General features: G+C 35.1%; 1 protein-coding gene across 1 annotated transcript; it reads right to left on the bottom strand.

Moving 5' to 3' along the window:
- Positions 1–418: 418 nt before the first annotated feature.
- On the bottom strand, positions 419–22,794 carry LOC149728926 (poly [ADP-ribose] polymerase tankyrase-like). The gene is made up of 51 exons (XM_089887742.1): positions 21,944–22,794; positions 21,530–21,740; positions 21,040–21,160; positions 20,719–20,882; positions 20,419–20,612; positions 20,191–20,347; positions 19,848–19,912; positions 19,419–19,571; positions 19,108–19,182; positions 18,553–18,716; positions 18,150–18,258; positions 17,771–17,946; positions 17,626–17,704; positions 17,321–17,458; positions 16,818–17,018; positions 16,203–16,408; positions 15,771–15,966; positions 15,399–15,530; positions 14,851–14,953; positions 14,436–14,566; positions 13,884–14,108; positions 13,336–13,503; positions 12,831–12,980; positions 12,440–12,526; positions 12,315–12,371; positions 12,004–12,168; positions 11,560–11,774; positions 11,079–11,206; positions 10,681–10,897; positions 10,076–10,318; positions 9,688–9,853; positions 9,219–9,308; positions 8,582–8,852; positions 8,078–8,198; positions 7,571–7,757; positions 7,054–7,146; positions 6,734–6,876; positions 5,780–5,918; positions 5,264–5,442; positions 4,846–4,951; positions 4,363–4,532; positions 3,882–4,023; positions 3,524–3,648; positions 3,292–3,370; positions 2,950–3,127; positions 2,583–2,690; positions 2,055–2,248; positions 1,676–1,768; positions 1,292–1,415; positions 949–1,043; positions 419–781 (listed from the first exon to the last, which is right to left on the bottom strand). Exons 1-51 carry the CDS (start codon positions 22,733–22,735, stop codon positions 695–697), a joined length of 8,112 nt encoding a protein of 2,703 aa, XP_089743868.1. The 5' UTR covers positions 22,736–22,794; the 3' UTR covers positions 419–694.

The following is a 22,794-nucleotide window of genomic DNA, read 5'->3' as shown; positions in this document are numbered from 1 at the left end:
CCAATCACCATATGTTGATTATCAGAAAAACTATTAAGACGACGTAAAATCAATCGTCTTATTTCAATTTAGTCGGCGCGCAAGGTGTGTTAAAGACAAAGAATTTTAGTTTTGATTAAAACTCTGTTTAAGAAATTGTCATAAATTGACTGCGGGCATAAAGTGTTACTAACGAGTGAAAAACACACGTTGAACACTAATACGACAGTAAGTGAGCTATATGACTACAAGTGTGGTAACTTGACAAGCATAGCATTAAAGTGTATGTATACATACACCATGTATAACTGGTGTCTGGTGTATAAAACACTTATTATTATTATATCTCGTCATGGGGCTTGAGTTGAATAAATACACTTTGGGTATCTGTGTATAAAAATGTGCTGTTTTTATAACTCGACAGCGAGCATGAGCAACATTGTCCCATTATTGTACAACGTTTATTTGAAGCATTGCTTATTTATACGAACAATATCTACGAATTGTATAAACGATGATTTGTACAAAATCGGTGGCCTCGTAATTTTCTTGCAGCAAATATGACTTTAAAAGTTCGAAAATGGGGTTTCCCAGTTCATAAGCAGGTAAAAACTATGTACACGGCGGCGAGTTCGATTGGGGGTCGTTGCTAATACATGGCAGTTGACACAAAATTTTACATGGCAGCTATATCAGTACAGAGACGAAGCAAATTTTATTTTGATTTTTGAGTGACGGACCCGCTTGACGTTGTACCTACGTCATCAGTGATGTCAAAACGAATCAAATAACGAAGGCAGACCTGAATATAAGATAAATAATACAAATATTAACATATATACAGTTGCTGCAACACATATATTAAGCCTGAAAGAGATCTTTTCGCATATTTTAGTAGTAATTTTTTTCAAAATTGCCAAAGATTTATTTGAAACTTAAAAATAATAATATTGCGTAATTCTGGTTTACCTGATCAGGGCTGTATACAACGTATTCATTGTAGGAGCTTGTTACACCGGTCTGATTCGGATTCTTAGTTTTTTCACCTAACGATATAGCACCACCTAAAAAGAAGATTGATAAAATAACAAATTTTTTGAAATGATGACAAAAAACAGAAAAAAATGGTAAAATAAACATAAATCATGACAAAATAAAAACACATGAAACCGAGGCAGGAATAATATAAACAAACGAAATAAAATACAAGCAAAAATGATGAAAATAAAATAAAAACACATAAAGAATCAAAAATGGAATATAAAAGCAACAGAAAGGAAGATAAAACAACAAAACCAGACATCACACCAACCTTCTGGTAGAATCAATTCCTTGCCAGGTTTAGGAACAAATTTACCGGCAGCCATCACTGAGTTGGCAACCTCGTTATCTGAGCTCAAACCATCACGAACCTCACGTATATTTCCCAACGCTACCTGTTGTCAAGGAAGGTTCAATCAGAATTGGTTACACTACTTGTACTAAATGGTAGGGTGGGGGAAAAAGGACTCCTTTTCATGCTACTTTCACATCCTATTTGGTGGAAAACAAAAAACTTCCAAAGAACTAGAAAACCCTTTCCTCACAACTTCCATAGACCGTTGATAATGGTTTAAAACACGTTTCGGGATATTTAGATATTATGTGCTAAAGGTAACACATTGTAATTTTTTGGTGTTACGAATAAACCCCCTACCTGTGAGAGCAACATGTATTTCTTCTCGTTTCCCCATTTCTTACAATCCTGTGCAGCACGAACAGCCATGTCAGCCATATATATTCCAGGCTCCTAGAAATGTAATATTACGAGTCTTATAGAAAATGTAGTAAGTATAAAACAACAACACTAAATGAAGTGGCAACACTAAATTGTACAAAGTCATTATTACCAGCTACCCAATTTTCCATTAAAATTTCAACTTTAAAACAAAAGTATTTATTTTCATTTATTTTCACATCTACTCATAAATACCTTAATTATTTTTTACCTGAGTTTAACAATTATCATTTCTGCTTGATTACCAGCAATTCCAAGTTCCAACAGAACAGATTAACCATATTAAGACAACACCTACCTTGCTAAAGTGGGAAGCACTAGCCCCTGTGAGAGCCTCAGTTGGTTGGAGACCATATTTCAATATTGACATCAGATTTAAGATGTTTGTCCCGTGCCATAACATGCGATAGTTTCCAAGACCGGTTGCAACAATATTTGCTGCTTCACCAGGTCTGTTTATTCGATAAATGCACTCAATGTGCAGGGAAGGGCCTGTTGTAAGATGGTAAAAGACTTTAAAAACGCTCCTGACTGTAAATTTGAGATTCAGTCATGTTTTGCTGCATCTTTTGTAAAATATTTATTTAGTTATATTGTTACATTTGGTATTATGTGTGCTATACTTTAGTATTATGTGCTTCTCGAATTACCAGTCTGTGTAGCTATTATACAGTGGTTCATAAAGGTTGGATAATGTATGCAAAATATGACATTCAGACTGCACACAGAGCATTGAAGTTTTATTTTCCGCTTGTTGCAGATACATCAAAAGCTCAAGTTGTTTTTTAATTTAGAAAAATATGACAGATAATATTAGACAGGTTACCTGTGTTGTGTAAACACTGCAGGAGATGCTGGGCTTCGTCTGAGTCTGGATCCATGGGTTGTACATGGCAACCCACCGATCGATAAACATAATCAAGTGGGTTCATTTCTGTGAAGGGGTAGGGTGGGTTATATATGAGGTTTAGCAGTGGGCATGGGGTGGAAAGAACTCCCGGTTTAGCTAGAAAGTCAGCTAGACAGGGAGCAGTTCTGTAGAGTTCTGTAGTAAGTTTAGGGCAAGCATGTTATAACGTGACAGTGAGCATGGGGTGAATAAATATACCATTTGTGCCTGGTGTAAAGGATGGAACCGTGTTATAACTCGACAGTGAGCATGAGTTAATAGCCCCTGATTATAAAAAACCAACCATTAATTCTGTATTGAGCTCCAAGCAGAACTTTATTGGCAAACTCCAATTCCAACAATCTTTTTGTTTGGTGTACGAGACGTGTGAGAGTTTCATTGTCGCTTATCGGACGAATGCGATCGAATATTCCACCACGTGGGGGCAGCACACGGTAGTATTCAGTGCTTCGTTGCTGAATCTAAATGATCCAAAAGTTTTGGTAACTTTCAAGGTTTTAAAGTGAAAATAAACATGGAAAAATTTTTTATGATAAAACAAAATTTGAAAAAAAATTACAAGTAAGAAAAATGATTTTTAAGAAAAAGTGTTAAAGTAAATATTAAAAGTTGAATCATAACTCACCTTTTCCAGGGTTCTTTGTAAACGTATTTGGTCTTGTGGATCGTTCTTTTTCAAATCAGACGTGCAATGAATTAACTCCCTGTAGTTATAAAGGGGGTACATGTGTTAGCTTGTTTTTCTTAATTTTTTCTTCTCGCATATATGCATTCGCCTATAAAGGCAGTATCACGCAACTCATTACAAATACAATTTCTAGTGTTTCGAGATATTTGTCCAGTGTTGCCAGACTTACTTTATATCGTTGAGGATATCAATACCAAGAGTGAGTCTGTCACGTTCCAACCTTCCGAATGGCATCACATCAGGATCAACATTGGTGCTATCCTTCATTGCTTCTTTCATGCTTTCAACGTTGATCTGGATCAATAGAAAATATTCTTAGTTTGTAAACATATAATATTGTTTTTTTCTTCATTTGCATTTTTCTTTCTTTTTTAAACTGTTAGAGAGTTAACTTATACAGTTTTATTTAATAACATGATCTTAGCTATTGATTTCAAGGAGATTATGTTAGTTAAGCTAACCTCTAACACACACATATATATATATAATATATACATATAACACAAACACACATATCTTTGACCCACCAAATCAGCATAAACTTCCATAATCTCCTTAGGCAACTGTGATTGGATATCAGTGTGTAAATCAAATTCCAAATCAGCCACTCCCCTTTGACGTTGTATGTCTGCTGACACCAAGTGGTACTTCCGTGTCTGGGGCTTGAAACTGAAAAGGTGTCATTTTTATTTGTTGTTGTTTTTAAATTTAATTATCCTTGGTTAAGAGTTTTTAAAGGGTCAAATATTTCCTTGGACAAAATGTTTATATTAAAGACTGTTGTAAAATGGCATTGTTGTAGTCAATGCTAAATATTTGACAAGAAAATATTGCATGTCTCACAATGAGAGGAATTTCTTGGAAAGCAGACTTAGATGTCAACCTTGTATTTACAGCCATACAATTTCAGGGGTCAAAGAATTTATAATTTATTGACCAGTCTCAGAAAATTAATACTTGTACAAAGTGTTCTCTTTAAATTAATGATCCAAAACACATTAAAATCACCTGTTAACAGTCCTCCATTCATTTGCTGTTTTAAGTTTGAAATATTTCGAAAACTCCTTGATAGCATTGGCTGGGGTGTTGAATGGGGAAGTTTGCCAGTTACCCCTTTCCCCGATTAACCCCCAACGGGTGAAGAACATGTAAAGGTTCTTTCCCTTTTGGTGAATAACCTGAGATAAAGTAGGAAAACTAATTAAAAAACAATTTTGCCAAATTTACTTATAAACTGGGCATTAGTAAGTTTTTAAAAGTGATTTCTTTTACTTAATTAAGTAATTATAAATATCCCCCCAGTGTGTTGTTAAAGTCAAATATATAGTTTATTGGAAGCAAAGAGCTGTAGCATTAAAAATTACAAAAACAAAAAAATCGCTAGGAACTCCAGAAAAAGGACTTAAATGCTTAAAAAAATGACAGTAGCGAAACAGGTAGAAACGCTAACATCTATGAATGATATAAAGTAAAAACACAAGCACAACCCACCTGCATACGGAAGAAATTATATTGAACATTTCCTGATTGTTGTACATCAACTGCGATGAGGAAAACATCACAATGCCGATGGACTGTTGGGTCAAATACGATCTCCCTGTGGGTCAGTGGGTTGGTTTTAAAAAAGTTTTTTTTTTATGGATAAACTTTATTTTATGGATAAAACAGAAACTTTACACAAAACTTATAAATCATCTATAAGTATGGGGGCCCTACGGTGGGGCAACCTCGGGGCTGGGGACCTAGAGTGCTTATACATAAATACAAAATGTAGCCAGAAAGCTAAGTTAAATTGTAAAAACAAAAAAATACACTTCTTCATCAGTGTTGCCAGATTTAATCTTGTGTTGACCACAGAGCAGAGTTGCCATTTTTAATCCCAAAGTATTGTTGACCACAAAAAACTAACCCAGCCTCTCTGAGTCCGGATAAAATATCAGGGTTGGGTGTCGGTTGTCCTCCCTCGTTCTCCATCTCATCCTCCCTGATCCGATCGAGGATTGTAACCGCATCCACCTCGAACTCAGGAAGAGGAGCAGTCCAGAGGATGTTGTCGTACATGGAGGCGGTGATGCGATTGGGTTTCACCTGTTAAAGCAGTGGTTTTTATAAAAATTTTGGCTACACCTTTTGAAAATATTTTGACATTACGCAGCCCTATAGGGTGGTAGGGGTTATTATTATTTCAAAAACAACATGGAATTCACGCTATTTGCATAATTAGCATCTAGAATTGACAAGTTTTTTGTTAAGCTAATGTTTATTTTGAATATAAAATGCATAAACTGACATATTTATGTGGTGTAATACCACCAGCACCTAAATCCTATATTTCTTTATACAAGAAATTTCATATTGGTATTTTAGAATATAAAGTCTTTTACTAAGGTATTTATTTATCCCAATATTAGATGTACAAACTTACATATTCATGTTCTGGTATGTTAAGCACTGCTTGTAGTTGGTCGGACATTCTACCTGACCCTCCTTCCATTGCGTATTCAAGCGCTGTCATCCCAAACCTGTCCCTTCCATTCACGGGAACTCCTTGTTCAAGCAGCAACCTGTACAACATGTGGTTGTCAATATCAGTCATGCTTTTAATGGTGGGTGAGACCGGTTGGAATTTTGTTACTTCCGCTATCAGGCATATTGTAAACCTTCGTTTAGCAGCTCATCTCGTATAAAATGTTGTGTATTTTTTTTCGATTTTACATTAAAGATAGAGATGAGCCACTAAAAGATTGGTGGAATTACCTATCAGAAATATCTTAAACCTGGTTCTTTTATTACCCTAACTAAAGCTCTGTAACATTTAATTCAGTGGTTCCCAAACTTTTTTTTCACCCGGCGCCACTTGAGCTATTCAAAATGTTTGCGGCGCACTTAGCCAAAGGTCTTAGAAATAAAAACGCATTTTTACAGTTTTATCGTGTATTTTAAGATTAGGCTCGTTTAAGCATATGAAACTTAAGCATATGAAAAGTGTTGTACCACAGTCTGGACATGATTATTGCAAACCGAAAGAAATAATTGGCATTGTTACGTAATATACAAATCTACTGTACAGATAGAAATGCGAAAACAAACTTTTTAAATTTTATTATTGAACAAACACGTTGGATTTTTATATAAAACAACAATTTATATTGCAATAAAATATTAATACAAATCAATTATCTCGACCATGCTAAATTGGAAATGTTTCTGCAAATTTTCACGGCGCACTTGACGAGTTGCGTCGGCGCACTAGTGCGCCGCGGCGCCCACTTTGGGAACCGCGGATTTAATTAAAAAGGCAATAAAAATATTACAATATCGGTGTTTTTAAAACAAATTATTATAATCCTATCTTGGCAAGTTTAAACAAATAACTTACTTTAATATTGATAAGTTTTCCCAATAACCATAAGGTAATGGTTTAGCAGCATGGTGTAGAACTGTACGTTCATCACTATCAAGTGCAGACAACAACACAGGGGTCTTGTGGTTGAGAAGTTTACGAACCAAATATTCATCATTCTGTAGGGGGATATGTATTTTTTAGCGGTAAAAAAATCTTTTTAAAGTAATATGTTAATACTTAGCGAAAAGTAGAGAAAAAAGCCAGCCTTCTAGTTTATGTGGGTGAGGTCCTTGTCGGGGTCTTTTTTGTAAAAAATCTTATTTTGGAAAGACAAATGAATTATTAACACGTACCTGTTGCACTGCTAACATAAGGGGTGTCTGGTTCTTCAAACCTTCTACTTGTGCATTGATATCCACGTTATATTCAAGCAATAGATCAACAACCTGGGAGAAATATCCTTTAAAACTGGTAATGATAGAAATGCAGTATTTGTTATAATAATAATGATTGAATGTAACTATAATACAGCCACATGTATATTACAACTCAAGGTACCAAACTCTTAAAAATGCGGGAAAAACTTTTTAAAAGCTAGATGCATTTTCTTATAAAACAAATTTTCCTTATTTCTGTGATGTTTACTGGGTACTGCAGTGTGGAAAATTCCAGGATAGCCTGCCCTGCCACCCTAGGTTTAGCACTTATATTATATCCTTTATGCATATAGCTGAAGGCGGTTCATTAAGTGTCTTGCCCAAGGACATATATGCTGACAATGACATCAGCATCGAGCATCAAACACAGTACCATTTGGTTACAATGCAAGCGCACAATTGTTGGAGTGAGTAAATACATAATAATAAATACCCGATGTGCTTTGAGTTGAATTGCCCTTATAAGTGGGTTCACTACCACACTCTCAATCTCCCCGTTAAAATAATGATTGACAGCTGCTGCTGGATCAGTGTTGGCAGTGACAGCTTCAATATTAGCAAGGGGGAATCTACACGTACGGTTGATTGCTCCACTGTTACGATCGTGCTCCAAAAACAACCTAAACATTTAAATTTAAAAAACCCAGGTAGCATCCCATGAAGAAAAATTATTGTATCTATGATTACCCAGTATTAAAGTGAAACGGCAATTAAAAAAATTCCAGCCCCAATTTATATAAAAAACGATAAGTTTTACTCTCATGCATGAATCATAAATTGGTCTACAAAGAACACAGTTTGGTCGGATTGGAGCGATTTTTTGCATGAAAACAGAAAATTAGACACTTGTATTATTTCTTGCACCACTAACCTACATTACACCAATCAAGCTAGATCAAAGTTTTACACAGACCATTACTATATTGTTGTTTTAACTCACTTGAGTATATTAACCGTAGTATCATCATTAATGTTAGTGTTCCATAGTAAAGCTGAGAATGTATTTCGACCAGCATAGTCCGTCAACATAATCATTCCTCTGAACGAAGATGGGTTTCGTTCTGTTCATAGATATCATACATCATCATAGATATCATATACAATGAGTTAAAATGTAATGGTATATTTTATGTCCCAATAGTGCCTTACTAAATGCATCAGTGCAATTATTGCCAGTACACAGTATGCAGGTGAAACACGTACTTCTCTGTGTTAGGTTTGCTTTATTCTATATGGATAAGGTCTTACAGTAAAGCAGCGCATGGAATTTTGATCAAAGTTGGAACCAAAGTCCAACTTGGACCATTACTCAAATAACGTGTTTCACAAAAACAACTCCAATACAGAACCAAACTCCTATACAGAATAATAGTAGCCTCTTTGGTGTTGGGCATGAGTTAAAACTACCTGAAAACTTAGAGAAAAACTCAAATACATCACTTACCGATAAAAAACTTGATAAGTGTCAGATTCTTGGTGAACGCAGCATAATGGAAAGGTGTACACCCCTTGTCATCTGTTGTATAACTAGGCACCCCACGCTCAATTAGAACTTTTGCAACTTTGATTTGAACGTCCATGTTCTCTGGTTTGTTGATGGCGAGCACGTGGAGAAGATTTTGTTTCAACTCGTTTTTGTCGCAAAGTTTGACAGAGTCTCGTTGCTTTCGTAGAAGAGAGAGAACGACTTGGTATTTGCGGGCTCTCATGGCAGACTACATGAAAAAAGAGAAATAAAATATTCTTAATTGGTATGATCGTTGAAACTAAAGCTAATTTCCTATGGCACAGATTGAGGAATTGCAGTGGAAGGTTACCAACCTAAACAATAAACATATTGTGCTAAGGTAAAATTAAAACTTCACAATGCACATAACGTATAATCAATTACAAAACAGACTTACTAACATTGCAGAAATAGGTTAAAACCAATCATAAAACTTTATACTAATGTACATAGCTTTTTACCCAGGGCACAGACAAACATAAAACTTATCTTTCAGTTTATTTATACACCTTTAGTTTATTTTGCTACTTAATTTATTACACACTTGTTATATGAATAATGAAACATTACTTACTTCAACAGCAGCTGCGTATTTGACTCCACACGCTTCTAACCTGTCCAACATCACGTACGTAACTCCTTGCCAACCTTTCTCCACAACAACCTGAGAATATATTTGTTCAATGTAAAGTACAGGACTAACAATTGTTATAATAAGAACTAAAGTTTAAGTTATGAGGTAGGTAAACTTTTGCTAACAGGCAAATTGTGTTTACAATTTAACATGTTGACAATGAAAGCCAAACAGCATTTAAACAAAGTGTATAAACATATCAACAATATGGGTTGAAGGATGTAATTTCTTCTAATATCTCTAAAGATACATGTGACTTTGTGCAAGATGTTAAAACGTGCTTACAAATAAAACATATTTAAAATCGGTCGGCCGAAAGAAGTGTGGCTGCTACACCTAGCAGACAAACGAAAAACCATTTATGTTTAATTATATTAAAAGTTAAACTTTTAATTGAAAATGTTCGTACCTTAAACACAGGTTCACATGTTGAAGTCATCTGTGCGGGGATTGTCGACTTAAGTTTCCATTTCCTTTTCTCTTCTCCTTCCTCACTAGCGCCAACTGGTGGATGTGGCATAGAAATAACATTTGTATTCACGTTTGCTCCTTTCTGTATCAACATCACTGCACAACTAAACGAAAAATGACGTATTTTAAATTACAATAACAAACTCCAAAGAAACTGTCTACCTTGCTCAGAAAATGGGAAAAACAACGCAAACATACCATAAACATCAAACTAAAATACTTATTTATTTTCGATAAAACACAAAATCCCCCAAAAAGCAATTAAATAAACAAATAAAAAAAATAAAAAGAACCTAAGTGATATTTTTATCAGTATACTTGCAAACCTGTTGTGTCCGCTCTTCACAGCTAAACTTAGAGGAGAATTACAATCGGAGTCCTGTCTGTTAATGTTCCCTCCCCGCTCGACAAGGTGCATGCAACAAATCATCGCTCCTCTTCGTGCAGCTTCATGGAGGGGAGTCCTCCCATTAGAGTCCGCCATATCAACCTCCGATCCAGACATCCCGGATGTGAGGAGCGTCGTGAGCTCTATGGGATCGCATCCTTGATCTGATGTTGCAGTCTCCCTGGATGGGGAAAGAAGAGGAAAAAATATATTTATGGAAGAAAAAACTGTTTAATTAAAAAGATTGATTTATTGGAAAATGTAAGTGTGCTCCTGGGTCATCTACATTCTGTGGAATAATGTATTTTAAAAATTGTCGTAAAACTACAGTGCTAAAAAATGGACAATTCCTCAGTATTTATTTCACAGACGCGTAGACACACTGAAATATGGTTGGGGACAAAGCTGGCAACCTCAGATCCAGCAATATAGACCTGGGCAAGCAGTTTACAGAATTTAGATCAAAGATAAGTGCTATAAAAATTACATATTAAAAAAAATTACAAAAAGGACTGAAATGAAACTAACAGCCGAACTCCTTACTTTCCAATCTTGACATAAGCATAATGAAGAGGCACTCGTCCAAATTTATCAACAACCGTCAAGCTTGCCCCTTTTTCAATAAGTAAATCAGGAATATCGAACAACGCAGAAGATGGTCCACTTGCATTCACAGCAAGGTGGAGGGGGGTGCGGCCCTGGTCGTCTTTCTCATTCAATGAAGCTTGCTTTTCAAGGAGGGCGGTTACAAGATCAATTTCTGGAGAGAAAAGTTAAGTTGGTTTAGAAAAAAATACAAAATACTCTTTTTAAAGTTTTTTTAAGGTTTTCTGTGTTATTTTTGCACAGGTAGGTAATGTCTCTGTTCTCTACACAAAATTTATTATTTTTTTGTCCATTTTATTGGATAATATACAAATGATGAAAATAATCCACCAAACCTTCCTCCTTTTCCACAGCATACATAAGAGCGGTTCTTCCGTTCCTTGGATCCGGGGAGACGAGTTTAATATCCGAGATCGTCCTCAGAAGAGCTCGGATCGCTGGGAGCAAACTCTTCTCACCAGGGCTGGGAAAATTAAAAGAGCATCTTGTATTGATTTAAAATACAAGTTTAAATGGTAATGTTTGTAAGCAATTAGTTTCTTATTAGCAGTGTGTGTTTTGTTTTCAGGGTTATGAGGTCTGGGTAATTTTTAAGCATTTGTTGTAAATTTACTTGTAATTTTGCATCTTATGCCCACTAACTTTAAATTAGACTTGATATGTGTTTTTTTTTAGAAAAATTAGTAATTTATATTTATTGAATCATTTGTACATATCAAAATCAAAGCTAGTTCAATAAAAAATATACAATTTTTGACAGGTTTTTGGGAAAGATTACAATTTGAAAAAAATCCCAAACATTATTATTTAATTTACCCGTGTCTTGATACAGCGAGTATGAGAGGAGCTGTTGGATATTTATGTTTCTTGTTATTTGAACAAAAGTTGGGTTGGGCTCCTACATCGAGCAACATCTGTACAGCTCGACAGTTACGGTTGAGTAACGCTGTTATTAAGGGGGAAGCTCCTTGTTGGTCGAGCACGTCTAGACGTGGTTTGTGACGTAATAAGCACGCGAGGACCTTGCATTCCTGGAAGTAAATTTAAAAATTATTTTTGTGATTTTTTTGTTTTCATATTTCGAATAAACTATTAAAAATACATTTTTTTAGGTTAAAATATTGTTTTTTCTATTTATTGAATTAAAAAATAACAACCACCCACCCAATTTTGAATAGTAGCTTTAGTTCTGTTGTTTAGTGTTTAATAGTAGTTTTACTGTTTGAGATTTTTAATTTTTTAACCTCTTTTTTATCCTACCTTATCTATTGTAGCTTTACTAAGATAATGAGCGGCTGACTTCCCTTCATCGTTGGCGTTCCTGTAGCTTCGTCGTGTACGACTCGCCACAGCGCTCACATCAGATTTTGCTGCGAGAACCAAAGCTTCCAGCAGAGGGCAGGCAAGATCCTCCATCTTTTTCATCTATAAAGAAAAAATATTTTACAAAATAATAGAAAGGAAAAAAATTTAAATTTAAAAATCTAGAACAATCAGAACAGTACTTATTCCCACAAAGCTATTTAAAAAATTAAGAATAACAATATAAACATATTTTTTATTTTTCTTACCAGTTTTTTGGACAAATTATCTGCACTTTCCGAAGTATCTGCAGTTGGCTTGCTGTGCTGTAAATTAAAAATATTTTAAAAATCCAAAAAACAATCAAAATTTTAATCGAAAATAAATTTCTTACATCTGCAATTGTCTTGGAAAGTAGCAACAAAGGAGTGAAACCAAATTTATTTCTCCGAGAGGCAAGTTCCTGGACTGTTTGAGACGTCTAGAAAACCAATGTTTATTAAACATGTTCTGTAAGTATTCTGTATCACGTAGTATAAATTTTTGGCTTCTCCAAAATACCCCTAAATGTTTAAATTAAAACAGTTTATTAAACTGTAAAATAATGTTATAATACATTACATGCAACTGTTTAGCTGTTTACAACTTGAAAAGTTTATTCCATGATGGTTTTAAAGTAAACATGGGTCAACCTTGGCCTAAGTTTCAGGTCCTCTGGTGTGCCACACTGTACAACGTCGCCCGCATGAATAAAATAAACATTCTCAATTAATAATCCAACATACCATATTAACAAGGCCGAACACAATATCTGCCATGTTCCCCTGATTCCAGTTCTTAGCCAACATGTGTAGAACGTTATCACCAGATGAGTTGGTGCTTCGTGGGCAATGGGTTGATCTACGTACGTATAACTCAACCAGGGAAACATTCATCTGAAACGTGGGACATTTTGGTTGTTAAAGTAGTTTTTTTTTGCATATATGTATCTACATCTAGATAAATTTAAAACGAAAATTATTCATTGAAAATTACTGTATCGTATCCTTGATTGGGGCATTAAAAATTGTACAATTTTATAAAAACGAGTGAAAGCATACTTAAATATATTAAAGCATGTATGATGTTATGCAATTAGGTAATTTAAAATTAAAACAAGTATTCAGAATTATATGATATAAACTGGGGGTGTAGGACCTCACACATATAAAATAGAATACAGCATGAGTGTATGATCTATATAATAAGATCTACCTCCAAGCTCCAACATATAGTGTATAAATTACTCACATCTTCGACAGCGAAATAAAGTGGCAACCTTCCACGATAATCGGCCATATTTAGCTCAGCACCTCGGTCAAGTAACATCTCAGCAAGATACAAACTAACAGCTTGCTTCTCGGTGTCAACCTCTTTGCTTTTACCACCACGGACAGAGTTTGCTGACAGATTATGAATCTGAAATCAACACAATTCATTTATTTCACTGTGAATGAATGAGTGAAACTTCCTTTATCTTCGCGTGGCAGGAAAACAACAGTTGTTAACACAGGTGTTCTATAAGCCAAAAATGTGGCAGCAAGGGACCTTGAACCTATAACCTATAGGTTAGAAGCAGGCGTGCTAACCGCTGTGCTATGGCGCCGTTTCTTTTTAAAACAACATTATGATAAAAGCATTCAACCTGGACACTGACAAAAAATACAAAATTGCCCACATATTTCTTGCACATTGTAAAAACTAGCGAAGAAAAATCCATTTTTAAAACTAGCAGTAAAAACATACATAATAAACAAACTTTGAATAATTTTTAACAATTAACTTAATTTCCCACTTACCGGCCCCATGCCCTGCACATCCTGTGAGTTAACGTCCGGTTTATAAGCCTCGAGTAAATAAGATATCCTGTCAACGAGTTGCCATGACAATGGCTCCTCTGCAAGCAAACGAGCCACTAGGGTGCGTCCTCGTTCATCACGAAAGTTGGGATCAGCGTGATGCTCAGTGAGAAGATGAGCAGTCTCACGGTGATCTTTCAGCAAAGCTACTCCAATGGGAGGCATCTGGAGAAGCACGATTTTGTTTAAAATTAGTCTTTCTTTAGTAAATTCTTCGATTTTTTAGTAAATTCTTTATTTTAGAAAACACTTGGAAAGGGAGGTACGTGGTATTCAACGGCTACAATTGTTAATTATTAGCACCTTTTTAACCAGGCTCAGACATTTGGGTACTTGGGTTTTTATTGGTCTGTTTTTAGTTAAAAAGTTGGAATAAATGGATAACTTAGATATATACAGTACATAGTTTAATAGAAAAAAAAAGAATAAAATGTACTTTATACCGGCCTTAATATAGGTAGAATATAAACTGGGTATATACTAAAAACATACCTTTCTATCATTATATACATCAGGGTTAGCAGAAGCTTGTAGCAGCACAACAACACAATGATACCAGCCATATGCTGCAGCATAATGTATTGCACTGTTGTTTGAGGAGTCTGTAACATTCGGATCAGCACCTGTGAAACATTACGGCATTGTAGTGTTACATTGCCACATAAATATGGGATTTAACATTATTTAGATTGTGGCCATCTTGGACTTAAATGTTGGATCATTAAATCTGCAAACATTGTTGCTTTTAAATGGGTGACAAAGGGACAGTCATCAGGTTAAATTCATAAAAAGGTAAAATGCAGAGATATTTGTATAAAGAGTTTACTTGGTTAATTTATTGATTTAATTGGTATTTAAAAAACTACAAAATGTTGTATTGCTTTTGGTGAAAAGTTGTATTTCCTACCTTTGTTAAGCAGGTAAGTTATAACTGGATAATGTCCGTTTAAAGCTGCGTGTATTAATGCTGTTCGTTGTAACTTATCACAAATCTCAATGCTTGCTCCGTGCTGAAAAACATACAAAATCAGAAATCAGAACACACAAGAATTTTGGAAATAGGTAAAACTCTGTAATACTAGCATTTATAACTGTTTAAAATAATGTGTATGTGTTATTAACTTATTACTAAAATTTATATATACAACATCTTTTATAAACCAGTTTTTTTTAAACTATACTAAAATGATGCAAACCTAAAAAAATCTTAATGATTTATCAGTCAGAAAATCGGTTTATAACTAGATGTCAAAAAGGTTATTTTAGAAAACATGTGTAATACACCAAAGCACTAACATACATGCATGCCAAACTTGGAGTAGCAGGGTAGGCAGGCCCTGGAACTTTCTACATTGCATTAATCAGTAACATAGGAACCAATTTTGATTCGTATAAATGTGTCTCGATAGCCTCCGCTTTATTAAAAAGTTTGGTGGGTATGCTAACATAACTTACTTCGACAAGTGCCATACATGTTTGCACATGCCCGTTAGCAGCAGCCAGCATTAGAGGTGTAGCTCTTGCTTTAGAAACACTAAGTGGTTTATCGACATCTGCTTGGAACTTGGCCAACACTTCAACAACTTTCTAAATTTGAAAAATTAACTTATAAATAATCTTTTATTAGACTACGTTTTTCATACAAATTGACTAGCTAAGAGAATATTATAGAAGACATTTAGTGGCAAACTCTAATGATGTCATGCTGTTTGGCAAGACTGAAGATTAGTTCTTTAAAATTACAAAAAGATATACTTGGAACATATACCTTCGAACCTCCCTCACTTATAATAAATGCACCCGGCAGAAATAACCATCCAAACATACCGCGTGTCCGTTAATAGCAGCGTAATGTATCGCTGATCTGTTGCTACGATCCGGTCTCTCCACCACATTAACTACATGGAGGACACGACTGTTTTTAGCGTTCCGGAGGAGCAGATTAACATTCCTCTCCCTCCCTGCCTCCGCTGCCACCATGAGAGGAGTCATCCCGTTCACATCTTGCTCCTCGATGCTTACTCTGTTGCATCAATGCAAGAAAACGTTTAATGTTTCAGTGGACACTACTTTCATATTTAGTTGTATGAATATGAACAACCTTTTCTGCTCTTGTAATTGTATAGGCTATGTGTTAATTACACGCAAATTAAAATTGATTTATATTGCTGTCAGTTTTTAAACAACAAATTATTATCCAAAGCCCATTTTTTTCATTGTTCAACAAAAATCAAATTCAATATTTTTTTCTAAACTTACTTGTTTATTAAATATTCCAGTGGTTGTGTATCTGAGCACGCAGCAGCATAATGTATGGGCCTTCTGTTTCTACCATCCATGGTGTTTAAGCATTCCTTTGCAACCGAGATAAGTTGTTTCAAACACGTCACACTTGGATTACAAGCAGCACAGTGAACGGGTTGCAAACGGAAACTGTCCCCACTTTTCTTTTTACCATATTTTGTCTGAAATTGTACAAAGTGTGACTGAGTGTGTGACTACAGTACACAACATACATTGGCAAAAATGGTAGACAAAGCCATGTCTTTACTTTTCCTAAATTTATGTTTATTTTTATAAATACTAAACCTATGCTTTCTTGCTTTTCTACATACTACAGTATTGTTAATTATTTCACTGTTACATTTTGAGTGACAGCATCTAGCAGAATTTTCAAAAAGAACTTTTATTCTATAATGGGGCCTCTTATGGGCATGGCAGTGGACCTAGGATATATCAGAGTCAGTTGGCTGATGTCACAAATGTGTTTTGATCAAATTAATTAAAAAAAGAGCGTTGGATCTATTGTTTGTCTTGACTGTTAGCATGATATTATCTAGTTTCATGACATTACCCCCACACTTAATGGCTTACAATGAGAGCTGTGGAGAGGTTCTGGTTGTGGTGTAATGTCATCTCATGCAGTTCATTCAACCCAAGCACATTAGCTGGGGAGTTAGGTGAGGATGGGGTAAGTTGGGACGATGCAGATTGTCGTGCCAACTTAATCAGGAACTGACCAGTTTCAATATGACCCATCTCTAATGCACGGTAGATGTTTTCAAGAAGTAAGTCCTGGAAGTTGTATGAATATTTAATAGAGGCAGACAATATGTTTTTTTCATTAGTTTCATTAATATAAGCAGACAATATGTTTAAAACCAGTCCCTTTTTTAACATAACGTGCAGCTGCTTTTCTTTAAAAAATGAGGTTAAATTACTATTCTTAACTTTATGAGCGCTAGATCAGGACCAGAGCCACGTTATTTACCACGGTCACTTTGTACACTGTTATATTTGTTCACAATGGTAAATTACGTATACAGCATAAGCAGTTACTTCAATGCACTCAGCTTCACTTTCATACACTCAGCTACCTTCATGTCGATGTCTTTTGATTTGGGATAAATATCAATAAGAAGTTGGAGAACATCCGGACTCAATCCATGGGAGCATGCGAAGAACGCAATGTCGGATGCAAGGGAGGAGGAAGACTCGAACACATCCTTGGTGTCCTAGGAGGAGAATATGATTGCGATAATATAAATATGTGCTGGGTTTAGTTTTATACATATAAAAAGTGATATTTTCTCTTTTTTATTAATTCATTTGTAGTAAAAAGTGTTCATGATGTGTTACCAATGTTCCAAATGGCAACACTGAAGTGATATTATTGGTTTACCTTAAGAAACGCATGGTTTCCTTCTTTTAAACCTTTGCTGATATCAATAGCTGATAATTCTTCGCCCTTAAAGCCATTCCTGTAAATCGAGTAAAAAATAAATTTAATTTTGATAAAAACTTCATCATATTTAATTTAGACTTACTGTGTATCGCATGTATCTTTCAGCATAGAAGTAGACGCCCCATCCTGGTTTAACGAAAAGTTTCCAATCTTTGTGAGTTCAGCAGCCAACAAACGCAACACGCCAACATTGCCGGCAAGCAAAGCATAATGGAACGAAGTGAGGGAGACGTCAACGGAACGTGTTTTGCAGAAAATCTTAAAACGAAAGTAAATTATAATATTGTGTTGACCGATGTAGGTTAACTAAAATACTAAATTTTTTATTTGGACCTTTAATTATTTTAATATATAAATTTCTAAGATATCATCAATGCAAAAAGAAATGTTTTATAATTATTAATATTTTATAAGTTTTCCAATTATCTTAGACATTACTCATGATAAAATAAAGTAATTACTTGTGGCAAGTTAGTTGCTTCTTTTAACAAAGATTCCATTTCCACAACATCCTGTAGGATTGCCGCTCGAATTGCGAGTTTATCTTTGGGTAGATGACACTCTGCTTGTCTGGATATATGAAATCGAATGAAATACAATGATTTATTGGGGTTCACGAAGCTTTTTATAAATGATCTACCAACTACAAACTTCTATAATTTAAACTTAATACACAAATTTTTCGTAGCACCATATCCTGAGTGTATTTCTTTACACAAGAATCGTCCTGTCATATGAGCACTAGATCAGGAATAGATTCACAGAATTTTTTTTAGTTAATTTTAGAACAACTAGAAAATTCAGAACATATAATCAATAGTTTATATTTATAAAGCTACTAAAGTATTAGAAACCCTAATTTACCGCAAATCAAACGCTGGGTCTTTCGTAACGACGTCAATAGCTTGGTTTGGAATGAGGTTTTCATTGCTCCGGTGAGCTTTGGGTTGCATCTTTTGTATCACGTCAGGGTTGATCATGTAATGAACTGAACCTCGTGAGTCTCCCGTGAGTATGTTTGTAGCATCCTTGTGATAAGTGTTGTGATATAATGATAAGTAGTCATTTTTTAAATATAAGATATATCATATATATAATGTCAAAACTTAAAAAAAATTAAAACTTATATATTTTTTTTGTTAAGGGAATTTGGTAATTTGGAACTAATAATTAAGATAATGTGTCAATCTGGCCTACATTACACACCCCTAGGCATGATTCACTTATCCATATTAAAGAAAAAAAATCACACAAAAATCTCAGTTATTATTGTTTGCAAAATGAACGAACCGCAAGATTTAGAAAAAATGATAAAATATTTATATATTTATTAAAAAAGGATAATTATAATATTTGACAGTTAAAATAAAATATAAAAAAGCGATATATATTTATAATAGATTACACAACCATACTTACAGCTTTTGATTGCGAACTTTTACTTGGACGGCCACGAGGTTTAGAGACAGTAGAACCAGATGAACCGGATTTTGTCTGAAATTCAAAAAACTGTTAATATACAAACACTTTTACACAGAAGTTTGGAATGCCTTTATTTAAGCAACTTTACAATTTTCAGGCACTATGTACTATTGAACAAAAGATAACTTTCTAAAAATGTTAGGCATTTACAGAAACTTTTTTTTTACACATACGATTGAACACAAACATAACTTTTACACCAATTTTCAATATTTTAAAACCTTTATATACACCAATAAAGCACTTACCGCTGTAGAAGCCGGAGAACTTAGTCGAATACTTGGGCTCGAAATTCCAACTTCATATTTCTGAGACTTTCTCTTCACACCTGTAGTAGCAACACCAGGAATCTGGATTTTACCCAATTTTCGGCTGCTGTCGGCTTCCTTAGATGATTTGCGCTAAAAGGAAATATACAGGAAATAAATAAGCTATTAAAATTCACCTGATAAATATGTCTATTATACATGAGTAGGGTCGTGCAGCAAAGCATGCCAGAGAATCTGGGATTAAGGCCAAAGTTGGCTCATTCCCACATTCTATTCTTTACTCTCTCTATGGGTGAGGTCATAGAATAAAGAACCTGAGATGTGGGCCAACCTTGGCTCATCATCTAGTTAAGTACATCAAAATCCCAGAAACTTTTTACCAAGTTCTCTATTGAAGAATGAACTTACCTTTCTGACTTTAGGACTAGCATCCTTTGGTTTTGGAACGTATGTTTCATCATTTGGGTCTTCTTCTAAAATATAAATTAAAGGCATTACTCATAATTTAAAATACTAAATGCTATCAACAAAAGTAGCAGCCGACGAGTTACTACATACGTAACTTTATGAGTGATTGATTTTTCTGTATGGCTGACAATTTAAACAATCTACTAGTCACCTCCGGACTAAAGCAATTGTCGTAGATGTTTTGACCAAGAACACATATGCCCACAACAGCAGCAACAACAAGCCTTGAACCCATAACCTCTAGGTTAGGACAGGTGTGTTAACCACGCCGTAATATACTTACCCGCTGTTACTTCCTTCTGCTTGGCAGCTTTCTTCAAGTTTGTCATCTTCTTCCCATCCTCCTCCACATCCTCATCATTGCTCTCGGAGTCCGAAGAGATTTCCTCTTCTCCACGCAGAGATTTATCGAGACGATGGTTTATTTTCTTTTCTTGAGCCTGCACAAATGTTTGGGAGAAATGTTTAGTATTTGTATGTGATAGATTGTTAGGATCTAATGCTCACATACCTCAGGTAAGGAGAATTTGTTTCCATCGATCTTCTTGAGGACAACACCCGAGTATAAGACACTTTTAAAGTGTAAATAATCAAAATAGGAACGTTTGAACGTGCTGGTTTTCATCTCCTGATCCAACCATTGAACTTTAAATGGTTTTGTTACCGTGAATATGTTGTTGGGGCACATGCAAAGATAGAACCCTCCTGAAATAATAAAAAGATGATGTTTTATATATCTCAGGTCCTCCACCGCATAGAATAAAACATTGCTTTAAAGAGAAACTACATATAGTCTAACTAAATAAATTACCGTCTTCATTCCTGACAGCAAGAACTTCCCCCTTCACATAATAAGGTGAACCAGGAGGACCACTTGGTTCAGGGATTGAATTATCAACAGATTTCTTCTTAGGACCACGAGGAGACACGTTTTTCTTTTGCTTGCCTTGCACAGGTGAGTTAGCAATCTCATAACTGAAACAAATGCAATTTAAAAGCAGATGAAGTATAGACTGTGGGTGTGTATAGTACATGCTCCTAAGAAAATTCTGCATCAAAACTAAACTGAAAATCATTATATTTATGGTAGTTAAAATGAACAGTAAATGGAGCTTTCAAAATTTTAACATACTCATAATGTACGGCAGTTGAAGAGACATGTCGGCGAGGTCGTTTTGATTTCTGACGGGTTTCTACTAAAGGTGAAACGGCAGCAGATCGCTTGTCTCCTATTGGCCGTGCACGTTTGCGTTCTACAAAATAAAACAAGTGTAATGTTACGGTAGCTCACAACATGTTGACACTTTGCTACATAGGCTGTTAAAATACAGCTTCTGTTTTTACTATGCTTTTATACCAAATAACGTTTTTATACCCAAGCTATGAAAAGTCTATTAACCCTATGCCTGGTAACTAGAATATAAATACATAATTTACAAAAATGTTTAACTTATTATTCACAGTGAATATTTGACATTAGAAATATTGTGTCTAACTCATTTTAAACTGCATCTTACTAAGTCATTTTAAACTCAAGAATAACTTTAAGTATAAAAGAGACTTTATGTATGTTTAAAGAAATATTAAATATAGATACATTGCGATTACAACAGGAAACAAACCTTTCACATCTTGACCATCCACGCTTCCATTTTCAGAACAATCTTGTTCTTTCTCATCAGTTTCCATACTTTCAATGGCCGATGCATCAATGGTTGATAGAGAAGTTTCTTCCTTTCTCTCATCTTGATCTTTACCATCTGTATCAACTGTTGCAATAGTTTCTGTCTCTGCGATTTCTGGAACCTTCTTTTCAACTTCAACTGTATCTTCCTGCAGGTGGTGTATGAATGCTACACTTTACCAAGACTGACCAATGGTTTAATGTAAAAGGCCACACCTACTTTAGAATGTTAAACTACTTTCTCCGAAAAATGGTGTTTAAATTTATAAATGAATGATATTATACTTTATAATATAGTAAGCTAAACAAAATATTTGTTGTACATATATATAAAAACAAACTGAACCCTCACCTGAGGCTTGGTAGCTTCATTATTTTCACTTTGTTTTACTTCTTCTACCAAAGCCACAGGATCTGTTTCTGAAACGACCACAGTCTCATGGCTCACATCAACAACATCAGCAGCCGGCTCTTTGCTCTTCTCATGATCTGCATTCTCTTCCACAGCATCCTGAGATGCTTCTTCCACCTCCATAGAAGTTTTGTCGTTTTCTTTTGGAGAAGTGGAATCTGTTGTTTTCTTCCTAACTTCTGATGATTGCTCTTCTATTTGCTCCTGGGCCTTCAATTCGGAGCATATGGAAAGATCGCTCTCTTTCATTTCTATATCAGCAATGTTAACATCCCCAGATGAGGATTCCTGTTCAGCAGCAATATTTTCGGGAACAGGAATATCAGAAGAAGATGTCTCTGGAACAGTAGTTTTAGGAGCAAGATTTGCAGGAGGATCACAGGTTTTATCAGCAGTATCTGGAGTTACAGGAGCATCTGACACAGAAGGATCTGTAGTTACATCTGATGCAGGAGGATCTGTAGTTACAGGAGCATCTGTAGTTACATCTGATGCAGAAGGATCTGTAGTTACAGGAGCATCTGTAGTTACATCTGATGCAGAAGCATCTGTAGTTACAGGAGCATCTGTAGTTACATCTGATACAGAAGCATCAGACTTATCTTTTGCAACATCCACCAACTGCGTTGGATTCAACTCTGATGACTCGGCAGAAATTTTTGGGGGCGACTCATCATTTGTTGACACAGCGTTAACTGAAGTCTCTGCAGAAGCATTATCTTCCGCACTCATGTTCTATTATCAATTTGAAACTCATGCAGCAAGAGTTTCTGTAACAACCATGAGACAAC

Source organism: Ciona robusta, chromosome 11, assembly GCF_009617815.1.
Source record: "Ciona robusta chromosome 11, ASM961781v2".
Classification (NCBI taxonomy): domain Eukaryota; kingdom Metazoa; phylum Chordata; class Ascidiacea; order Phlebobranchia; family Cionidae; genus Ciona; species Ciona robusta.
This window is presented reverse-complemented; position numbering and strand designations above follow the sequence as displayed.